At 39.0% G+C, this 11,831-nt stretch overlaps 1 protein-coding gene across 3 annotated transcripts; it reads left to right on the forward strand.

The window, feature by feature from the left end:
* Positions 1-597: 597 nt before the first annotated feature.
* Positions 598-11,694, forward strand: LOC119898740 (monocyte to macrophage differentiation factor 2-like). 3 transcript variants are annotated; one of them, XM_038712943.1, is made up of 7 exons: positions 598-1,286; positions 5,435-5,516; positions 5,763-5,923; positions 6,236-6,310; positions 6,424-6,525; positions 7,635-7,704; positions 7,810-11,694. In XM_038712943.1, exons 1-7 carry the CDS (start codon positions 1,273-1,275, stop codon positions 8,011-8,013), a joined length of 708 nt encoding a protein of 235 aa, XP_038568871.1. In that variant the 5' UTR covers positions 598-1,272; the 3' UTR covers positions 8,014-11,694. The 3 variants fall into 3 exon arrangements, with proteins under 3 accessions (XP_038568871.1, XP_038568873.1, XP_038568872.1); XM_038712945.1 differs by having other exon boundaries at positions 5,780-5,923; XM_038712944.1 differs by lacking the exon at positions 6,236-6,310.
* Positions 11,695-11,831: the final 137 nt, after the last annotated feature.

Raw genomic sequence — 11,831 nt, forward strand, 5'->3', positions numbered from 1 at the left:
TTTGGGCTCTGGGTAAATGTGACCACATTTTTTATCTAACCAATCAATCGATCAGTCCATAATGGAAATAATCATTAGTTGCACATAAAATAGTTAAAAATTAGTGTCACCTCAATTACAATAGTAAAATGCATATATGAGTAATAATATTCAAATTACATAATAGTGAAAATGCACAGGCTCATTTTTCTGCATTGAGTGCTTTTACTTTTAATACTTTAAGTACATTTTCATGATTATACTTACCTACTTACATAGCTTTTTCAATTCAGGCCTTCTACTTGTAAAGAATCGAATACCATGGCAAATATCAAGATATAGAGCGAATAATGACACAGCAAGGAATGTAAGGTGTGGGTTGGCAAACCACCTCTACAGTTGCTGCTATGAAGATACAACTCAGCTAACAGACCACGAGGAAGACATTTGCAGAATTTGACAAAAAGACATGTATTGGATTAGAATCACATACATATACTGTTCAATAGAACCTAGCTGCCACAAAGTCCCTGTCTTTGAACTTATGTGAAGTCTTCAAACCCAACCAGATAACCCTGATGACATCACTGGGTCATCATGGGGGGGTTATTGGTTTCAGACATGACAAAACTCTTCCAGATCCACAGAGGACAACAACTGTTTTCATGGGCTGAGTAGCACTGACAGTGACTAGTAGGTACTTTGACCTGAGTGCACCTTCAAATAGTGTTTCTTTAAAGACAATAATAAAATTCACATTATTTCATCAAACAGCCATGCATCTCCACCTACAGGTAGAACCAGGAACTGCAAGCACAGGAACAAATCGGCACAGATTTCCACAGCCATGAATCAGTCCCTCAGTAAATTATGTGGCAGCCTTCAGTGATGAAAAATAACCCTCGTCAACGAGTCGTGATGAGGTGAACCGGCGGCTGGAGCTCCAGCAAAGAGAGAGAGGGAAAGAGAGAGAGAGACCACCAACATCAACACCACCGCCGTGCAGGAAAAGCGGTTGCCTCCTGAGAGACCATCCCCGACGCCCACACTTCCGGACTGGAGCCTCTGGAGGAAGCTGGGTCGGGAATCATCCGTCTCCCGGTGCTGTTTGAGATGAGGATAAGACGACGACGTCTTCCCGGTGAAGCTGCGATGGCGTTACATTAGACCTGCCCGTTACAATCTGATCAGAACTGACCAAATCGCTGCTGTTATTCGCTCATCACTCAGAGGGGATTCAGGCTTTAGCCATTCTGTCTGTCTGCTGTCAACTGTTGCTTATTTCCACTGTAAATGAATCTTGTAAGGTAGGTGAAATCATTTCATGTCGTTTTATCACACAGATAAATTAGATATAGGTATTTATCATATTACTGCCGGACAGTGATTTAACTGATGAGGAGGAGGAGGATGGAAGGGTGGATGTAATAGTCCAGGGTTTATTTGCTTGACATGCATTAGCCTATTATTGTTAAAACACACACACACACACACACACACACACACACACACACACACACACACACACACACACACAGCAACCACATCCCACCTCCTCTTCATCATCATCTTGCTGCCTCTTCTGTCTTTTTCTCTTTCTGTCTTGAAACACACAGTATAGGCCACACAAACACATAGGCCTATTCTCTCCGGCTTATATTTGGACTTAAACATGAAATCCAGCTGGGTCTGGGTCCAGGCTGTCATGGGCGTTTTGAATGGGTTTCACATTATTAACAGGTCGGGCTGCAAGTGGCAATTCTTTTTATTACCATTTAATGTGCTGAGTGCTTTCTCGATGTATCACTTGTTTGGTCCGGAAAGTGTCAGAAAATAGTACATAATGGCCATCACAAGTCCACCATGAGCCCAGAACCCAAAGAGATTCAATTTACATTGTTATAAAACAGTGTATCCTTATATGGGAGAAGCTGGGACCTGCATATCTTTGCTTGAAAAAGACTGAAACGATTAATCAATTATGAAAATAGTTTCAACTCTAGAGCAGACCATACTGACCTTTTAAACAGAAAGTTTCCTGTTCACCAGTTAGGCTTATAGGCCTGTGGAGAATTACAGCATATAGAAAACCATTTTATGTGCATAAAGTCTGGGTTCAGTTTGTTGTCATAGATGAGGCTGAATTATCACATTGAAGTTTTATTTATTGGTTTATATAATATGAGTTGTCTTGCATGTGTAAACCTTTAAATTAGCCATTTTAACTGCTTTAAGAATAACATAGCATTCAGGAAGCTGGGAGGTGATTATGTTTATTATTTTGCTGAAAACTATGAAAATTCTTGCTTTGTTTGTCCTTTATTTCATCTATCTTTACATTAGCAATGACTGACGATTCCTTGGTTCAAGCTTTTCAAGGTTTGCTGCTTTTCTGTTGTATATACATTTTTTTTTATATATATTGGTGTTTTGAAATGTTGGTCGCACCAAACATGGCATTTGAAAAACTTGTGCCAGGTGTGTTTCACTATTTTATATTTACATTTTATACACGTAACAATCAATTGAAAATATTATTCACAGATTATTAAATAATGCAAAATGTAAAAATCATTTTTGCATAGGCTACCTGTTGGCCTGATCACTTCACACTCAAACATGCAATAAAGTCCACCAGACTATGTGCATATTTTTCACTATCGATTTTTTGTCAATAGACTAATCTGTTATTTAACTGTATTGTTTCAGCTCCACTGGAATGTTTTGTGTTTTCTTTTTAATTTTCCTTCCTTTTATTACTGTATGTTCTTGATGCTGTAGGCTATATGTAGATTAATTCATGTTCACCATTAACTGGACAGTCTTCAAGGTTCAATAAGACAACCGAAGCAGAGAGCGTTCCTTCTGTCCATCCTGCTGTCGTATGAGAAGAGTTATCATGATGTGTACGCAGCTCTGATCCTCTCTGTCCTGTTAGCGTGTCTCTCTGCCTGGCCTCTGGCCGGGTAATTATCAGCCAGCTTGATAAAGTCATTAATGACCCGGCCAAGCCTGCTGGGCCTGGCACTGACACAGAGAGTTAGTCCAACAGTGTGAGGCCAGTGTGTAAGGAAGTCTTTTTATTTGGGACAGGACGGTGTGTTTCTGGGCTGGATCAGTTAGTATTAATAACTCTGAATGAGTGTCACTCTAAAAGCAGCTGCTTAAGGAGCAATGTAGGAGAAGGAGAAAAGAAAGAATGAGGCATTTTTGTTAAGATATTTTTGCATAATTTAAGCCTTTTATTGCCAGTTTTATCTTTTCTATCTACAGAAGGATTGGGAGTGTCATGATTTAAAAAGGTTTGAGCTGACATGTGGAAGGAAAACATCATGTTTCGCGCTGTTGCAAAACAACGCAAAGGTATAAGATGGACAAATTTAAGGGTAATATCGCTCCACTCTTTTTCCCTGAGTAGATAAACACATAAATGCACAGCATAATGGCTGTAAATATATTTTAAGATGATGCTCTTCGGTGTGTGATCTTCTGCGTTTCTACCTTTGGCTGAAACATCTTTAGGTTTGAAAGAACAAATTGTCTTATGCACAAAAATCCATATATATGAATTTTTAATGTGAGTGGTATTCCCTTTTGATGCTGCCTGTTTCTACTTTTGAGTCTCACCAGTCTTAGAATAATGTGTGTGTGTGTGTGTGTGTGTGTGTGTGTATTTGTGTATTTGTGTGTGTGTGTGTGAGAGAGAGAGAAACAGAGACATCACTAAATCTAGGTCTCTTATGAAATCTGGCTCTGCGCGATGCAGCATAAAAATAGGGAGGGGTTGTCATTTGTGAGTGTGTGTCCGTGTGTGTGTGGGTATCTGCATGGACGTCTTTGTCCATTTGCGTTCCTGCATGTTAATTTAATCATCGGGAAGCAGAGAGGAGACGTGGTTGGGGAACAGGAGAGGGAGATGGAAGAGATATGAAAGAAACAAGGAGTTTTCTGGGTTTTCTGGGGGGGAAAAAAAGACAATCCCTGCTCGGTGGTTTCCATGACAACAGTGACATCACTGATGGTGTGCCTCCTCCTGTATTTGTTTGGGTTCCTGTGAAACGTGTTCGTGTTCAAAGGAACATATCTTTCTATATATCACATAGTATATGCATGGTTGTGTGTTTGTGTGTGCAGGCATATCTGCACATGTGGACTGTTTGTGGACGAGATCGTCAGGACAAACCTTTTGGTTCAGTCGGTCTGTGGTTACCCACTGTTGCCGGGCAACAGCAGTCATGACAACAAGTTGAAGCATGATCTAGCGTTGCTAAGCAAAAGGACGGGTGGGGTGAAAATTTTTTGAGCACCATTGAGATACAAATGGATGCAAATATTAAAGATGCTCCACATGGTTGTTGGACATTAAGAAGAAAAAAAGTATAGTTCATATGAAACCTTAAGATTCCCACAAATTCTGCTTTTAAAGGTTCAGTGTGTAATATTTAGGAGACTCTATTGACAGAAATGCAATATAACTATGTTTTCAGTGGTGTAGAAAGACCTTACATAATGGACCGTTATGTTTTATTACCTTAGAATGAGCCATTTCTGTCTACATACGCCGCAGGTCCCGCACAGACATATTTCTACAGTAGCCCAAACGGACAAACTGCTCTACAGAGTGCGTTTCGTTACTACATTGAATATGTATGAAAAACAAGCAGAAGAAGAATTAGTACTAATAGTATTATTAGTAGTAGTCGTTTGGTTTTTCAAGTAAGAAGAGATGTGAAATTGGACAAATAGAGGAACACACGTGTTATTTAGCACAAGAGCCGACAGAGCGTGTTGGCCACCACAGCTTCTTTTCCATGCTTGGAAAGGGAGGGTTGAGCGGTGACTGATGGTGCATTCATGTGGTATTTTTTTTAAACCTCTTTTAAATCTTTATTGCAAAAAGAGGAATAAAGTGTACATGGGACATAAGGAAGTCTACAAAACAGTATACAAATAAGAAGACACAAATTTTAAAAACTTTGTCAGGGGTAGTCTATATTATAGAAAGATATTAAAAGAGGACCATAGGTTGACAGTATTCACAGCCTTTTTGTTGTTGGATTCAGAAATTAAATTGATATAATGTACAACCTCATGGAGAAAAGGTAGAAACTTTGGTTTTTTACTGCTGAATTTACAGCTGCCATTAGAATTAATACATTCTTATAAAGTACTTAATTTGTCCGATGAGCAAGTGAATGCACGTGAGCCGTTGGTTGCAATTTGCAAACCTCACCACTAGATGCCACTAAAACGTACACACTGAACCTTTAACGACTGAAATCAATAATATTGTTATAAATGTTTGTTTTTGTTTGTTGTCATTTTTAAAATTGTTTTCAGCTCTGCTAGTGTGTGTCATTGTTGCCAAAACAATTTTTTCAATGCAGATTTTAGTTCAGATATTAAAAATGCATTGATGTGTATTAACTTAAATCTTCATTTGTGATGATTCCAGGTTTATGAACAACCGCGTTCCTTCCAACAAGAGATACCAGCCCACAGAATATGAGCATGCTGCCAACTGTGCCACACATGCGGTGAATGCTCACTCACCCACTCACTCACTCACTCACTCACTCACTCACTCACTCACAGACCACCAACAGCAATCATCAACCTCACACAGATGAAATGACACAACAAAACAGGAAAAACTATCCAGCAGTATTACACACAACATATCAACGAGAGACAGCATCAGATGAATTTTTTAACTACACCTGCATGAGTGCATGTTTGTCTAACTGTGTCTCTTGTTTAATTTATGTTATGAATTAATTTAGTTATGGATAATTCCCAGCCTGCTTGGCAGCTCGGTGTTGCATTTCCAGTCGGAGGACCAATGGGAGCGACTGTCGGCCTGGGTGTACGGGGCAGGGCTCAGCTCGCTCTTCATCATCTCCACCCTGTTCCATACTGTGGCCTGGAAGAAGAGCCACCTAAGGTACACACACACACACACACACACACACACACACACACAAACACACTTGCAGACATTTCAACACAATATAATATAATATTTGAACCTGAATGTAATAATGCAGATGATGAATATGGTTAAAGAAATAAGAAGACAGAAAAAAAACAGTCTGCCAGCTGAGCAGAATTTGTGCAAGTCCTTTCACAGATTCACACTGGAACAAATATATATCTCCACGCTCCAGATTTGTTTTTGTTATCTAAAACACACTGATGCTACATGTATAAACAGTGTCACTCAGTTGTCATGAGGCTTTTTGGTCTCTCTCTTCAGGTCTGTGGAGCACTGTTTCCACATGTGTGACAGGATGGTGATCTATTTCTTCATTGCTGCCTCCTACGCCCCGTGGTAAACAAACTAGCCTGCTATGTGTGTGTATGTATGTGTGGGTGTGTATATATGTGTGGAGAGTGTGTATATGCAGTGTTTGTAATTATTTGTTCATGTTCATGCCTTACCAGGCTGAACCTGCGGGAGCTGGGTCCCTGGGCGAGTCACATGCGCTGGCTAGTGTGGGTCATGGCCTCTTTTGGAACCACCTACGTCTTCTTCTTCCATGAGAGGTCAGTTCATATGTTTATACATCTACTTATATCAGTGTTGGAGTGTACCAAACTCTCTATTTGGTCATTTAATTCAATGTTCCTCCTGTGTGGCAAAATAATCTCAACTCAAAGGTCCATTGTTAATAAGATGTATCATCAGCCTTTGTTTCCTGAGCAACTCTACCTTATCAAGCTGTGTTAAGCATGTAAACAAAATGGATTTCATTGATGCAAAGTTTCAAAACAACCTCTGGACAAAAAGTGAAGAAAATGTCTAAATCAACATTTTTGGTTGTTAGCTGGTAAAAGTAATTTCCTGGTTCGACAGTTAAGGCATATCACTGCCTTTACATTAAAATGCATTTACTGTGAAGCACATGTAGGAAGTGGTAAGCGGTAGTTTAACACACATTATTTTAGTATGGCACATTAACCGCACTGTATTTAATGTGGATTGGTGGCGTTTGTCTGACACCCAATCCGCTTAAGATCAGTATCTGCATTGAAGAACTTTAGCCAAGTGTAAAAGTCAGTCCACAAATGTTTGTCGTCTTAAAGGTCCAGTGCGTAATATTTAGGAGGATCTATTGACAGAAATGCAATATAATCTATGTTTTCAGTTGTGCATAAAGACCCTACATATTGAACAGTTTTATTAGAATGAGCCATTTCTAACTACTTACACCATGGCAACATGTTGCCATGTTGCACCACCAAGTTTCTACAGTAGCCTAAACAGACAAACTGCTCTACAGAGCGTGTTTCATCACAACATTGAATATGTAAGAAGAAGAAGAAGTAGTAGTAGAAGTAGAAGTAGAAGTAGTCGTCAGGTTTGTAAGAAGTAAGAAGAGAAGTGAAATGGAGGACCACACGCATTATTTAGCACAAGAGCTGACAGAGCGCGTTGGCCACCATAGGTTCCCCAAAGCGCTTGCAAAGGGTTGACCGGTGACTGAGCCGTTGGTTGCAATTTGCAACCCTTACCACTAGATGCCACTAAAACTTACACACTGAACCTTTAAGCAAAAAGTGCGTTGTTCCCTCTGCAATAACCCTGCTTAATCTGCGTGTAACTTTTTATTAAAAGATTTTAGAGATTGTATTTTTATTTCTCTCTGTATCAGGTATAAGATCATGGAGTTGATCTGCTATACGGTGATGGGAGTTTTTCCTGCCTTGGTCATACTCTCAATGGTGAGCACACTCATTTAGTCTCACTTTTAGTCTTTAAGGTTTTGTCATTCAATTGTTGTAAAGTCTTTGAAATGTAAACATAATAAAATGTCTGCTTCTTCCCAGCCGGAGCAGTCGGGGTTGTGTGAGCTGCTGCTGGGCGGTGCCTGCTACTGTCTGGGAATGGTCTTTTTCAAAAGTGACGGCATTGTACCATTCGCTCATGCCATTTGGCACCTGTTTGTAGCTATGGGAGCAGCCATACACTACTACGCCATCTGGAAGTACCTTTATGCCCTGCCACCCAGTCAGGTCCAGACCTCCAGATGACATCATCGCTGACCTCATAGGAAGTAGCTCCTGTGATTTAGCTACTTCAAGGGGTTGATGCGAGCTGTGTCTCAATTCAGGGGCTGCCGCTTTTGGAAAGCAAGAGTGCTGAACCACCTCCCTAAATAAGTTGGTGTAGCCTCACAGTAACAAAAAACAATGGTGCATTTAGGTGATTCTCCTCAACTCAAAAAGTCTAACAAAATTATGTTCATCAACAGGGAAAGTTGTAACAAGACTAAGAATCAGCCATGCTAGCAGCTCTGTGAGGGTGTACTGCTTTGAGCTAACGCAGCATGCTAACATCCTCACAATTATAATGCTAACATGTGGATGTTTACAAGGTGTAAAGTTTCTTAATCACTAAACGCTAAGTGCAGCTGCTATTAGTTTTGCAGGGGATCATCAAAGTTACAGTTTATCCTGAGGGGGAAATTGATGTCTAATTAATGTACTGATATTATGGAAATCGAGTCCAGTTAGGATGTTTCAACTTACTCCATAATAAGGACAACTGCAAACAGTGTACTAGCGTAAAGGTACTTACTTTTGTCTTTATCCTGCTGCAATTATCATATCTAAGTGGTTAGTGTGAACAAACAGTGGAGTTTATGCCTCGCTGACGTTATTTACATCCTGCACTGGATTTTGTGTGACTCATGACAACCTGATCGCACATAACAAATACGGTGTGGTTATGTGATATTTTTTGACTTTATGGGTTGATGAGGATGCAACAATAAGCAATTGTCTGACATGCAATGAATTGCATGATACTGTAGTGGGTACTGGAAATAATCCACAAGTTGTTTTTGCCAAATGTGTCAAAAAACAAAGGCTGTATTTGGAGGACACTTTAACCCTTTCAGCCTGTTGTAATAACTCTGGACCTCAAAGGAGGCAGCCTCTTTTAAGGGACACAGCTTTTGTTTTTACCAGTTCTGTTTAGTTAAATTTCAAGTTAATTTTACAGGAATTTTCATTTCATTCCAATGATCAGGGGTTAAATTGCTATTCTCGGAGATTTCTCTCCATGTGGTGCACCAACAGATTCAGTGTTCAGAAGTAGAATTGAAGGCATTGTCTTATTGTCAAGAGGAAGGCAATGTTTACAATTAGCTGACTTGACCATTGATCATAATTACATTTAGGACATTAGTTAAATTACTATTATCATCATTAACAGAAAGTGTGGTTTCATTTGATTATGTTTAGGAGGTTGCAACATCAGTAATTTACTATTGCAATTCAGATCGCTAGATAGCATTATTGGTGTTCTTGTTATTAGTTGTGCTATCTACACTATAGGACACTATATGGTTTAGCAGTGGTTGCTTCAGTTGGTGATTTACTGTGATCTTTTTTATGTTAAACATACAGATATTCATGGTTTTGGAGACTTTACCTGTGTGCTTCCACGTTTACCAGGCTCTACTCAGTAGATTATCAAGCATAATTACTGAATTCTAATAGTTTACTGTTGTTAATTAGGTTTAGTAAGTGAAGATGTCATCAGTAAGATTTATACAGTATATATTTATCAATGACGTTCAGTATATGTTGACTTCATCTATATTTTCTTCTAATATACTTATAGAGTCAGCTGATTATCATCTTCAAACTTATGAATGGGATAGAGTTTGTCAAAGCTACTTGTATGAACCTCAGAAGAGAAAACCACTGTCTTATTCAGCACTGCCAGATGACTGACATACTGCCGTAACTGATAGCACACTACTACCATATACATCTCACACTTGAAAGGAAACTGAAGCTATAGTATTGTTGAACAATCTGGCCCAATATTAAGGCATCTCAGGTGTGTGTGTTTGTGTGTATGCTTGTGTGTCTGTGTGTGTGTGTGTGTGTGTGTGTGTGTTTGTACGTATCCTACACTATCTGACTCCCATGAATCCAAAGCCTGTAATCGGCTGAGTCTATGTTTACACGTAAACGCATGTACCTTGAACGCATAAAAAGTATATTTGAAATATGTATGTACTCTTAGTGTCAAGCTGTATGTGGTGGCACACGATATATTAGACGAGCTTGTATAGTATGATAAATGTGGCTAGGGGACCAAAAGGTCATGCCGTCTAGTATTCATAGGTATAAAAAATATTTTTTAAACCTCTGCTCCTGTTCAAAATCTTCTCACTGCTGTCCGTCTCTCAGGATTTGGATCATTTGGGCTTTAAAGCCTGTGAAGCCACTTTGAAGGACTGCTAAAGCTGCTCCGGTTGTTCAGGCGCCGTCTGCAGCAATGAAAATGATCAAATAGCTGTGTAGCTGCTTTCTTTAATGCTGGCACTACCCCATAAAGTTTCACTTGCTTACTCACCACCCCAAGTAGGGCAGCAGTCCCACAGGTTTTCTGCAAGCTTTACATATGGTTAATATTTACAAGCTAACCAAACGGGAGAAGGCTTTAAGGCAGATAGAAATTGACATACAGCCATTACAGATATTACAAAAGCATGTGTTCATAGATTCTACAATCATACCTTCAGCAAAGCTGCACAACCTTCTAAATTTGCAGTAAAATCCACAAAATTTGCATTTAGAATAGCATCAAAACACACTGTGACAAACACTTATGAGATGAATGTGCCACATTTCTTTAAATTCAAGTAATTACAGTATCTCCAGAGAAAACAAGGAAGGCAAAAATGGCCTTATAATACAATGTGAAGTGGTAAAAAAAAAAAAAAAAGACTGGATCCACACCAAAAACAAATCACTTGTTCCTTGCTTTTAATTTTTTTTTATGTACCCTGCTAACTAGTAGACAAACAAATCGTAATTTCACAAACAGGTGGGACTGACAACATAATCATGTTGGCAGAGGTAACAAATAATATTATCCAAGTGTAATAGAACAAATCTGTACTTTTTATAACCAAGGAGCAGCTCTGCAGGAACTCCTTTGCTGCCTAACTGCCCCTGACCAGGTCCTGGGATCTCAAATATACTGTCATGCTTTTATAGATTTTATAGATTTAACACAGTTCTTCATTATTATCATTGTTTATCATTTTGTTTTAGTCATTAGGAAGTGGTAATTTAATGTCAGAACAATTTTATTTTATTGTCACAGTGAACCGGGCATTGCATTTGTCACACCGTGTGTCTCACTGTGGAATGAAACTCTTCAGATGTATTCTCCTAATTTAAGAGTACCCTTTAGTACTTGTACTCTTAAGTGTTTACTTGAGCCTCTGAGAAACACCAAATGATTGAGCCTGTACTGGTTTGGAGTACTCTGTGGGTATTATAGACTTTCATAGTCAGTATTTTGACTCCTGCCACAGGCTGGTTTGGCGATAATGAGATGATGTATTTGAGAATTTGATGTTTGTCTGTCTTGTCTTGGTTATTATATATCTGTCTAATACAGACATACAGTGCCCACCTCTCCATGAAGCCGTCATGGACCCTCTGTACATTATTTATAGACGCTCTGTGATTGTGGAGATGCTGACTCTGTTCTCAGTGCTGGTGGTGTTTTCTTTCTGGTCGTATGAGACTGATTATATTATCTCATTCTTTCTCTCTCTTTAGTTTTCATATTGTTTTTTTGTGTCTGTGGTGCTTTTGTGCTGTGATAAGCCTAAATGATGCCAACAATGCTTTTATCTTTTCTATTTCTCTTGTAATAAAGAAGTTTTTTCATGCAGTATATTCTGGACTCAACATTTTAAAATGTTTAACCTCTTTGGAAAATCAACTTTTTGTCTACAGAGGACACTGAAGGTAAAACTACAGCAGTTTTTTCACACAGTGAAATATAAATATATATATTTGGTGCTGTCCATACT

This window comes from Micropterus salmoides, unplaced genomic scaffold (assembly GCF_014851395.1).
Source record: "Micropterus salmoides isolate LMB-PRFRI ecotype aquatic unplaced genomic scaffold, ASM1485139v1 Ms_hic_scaffold_12, whole genome shotgun sequence".
NCBI classification, from domain to species: Eukaryota; Metazoa; Chordata; class Actinopteri; order Centrarchiformes; family Centrarchidae; genus Micropterus; species Micropterus salmoides.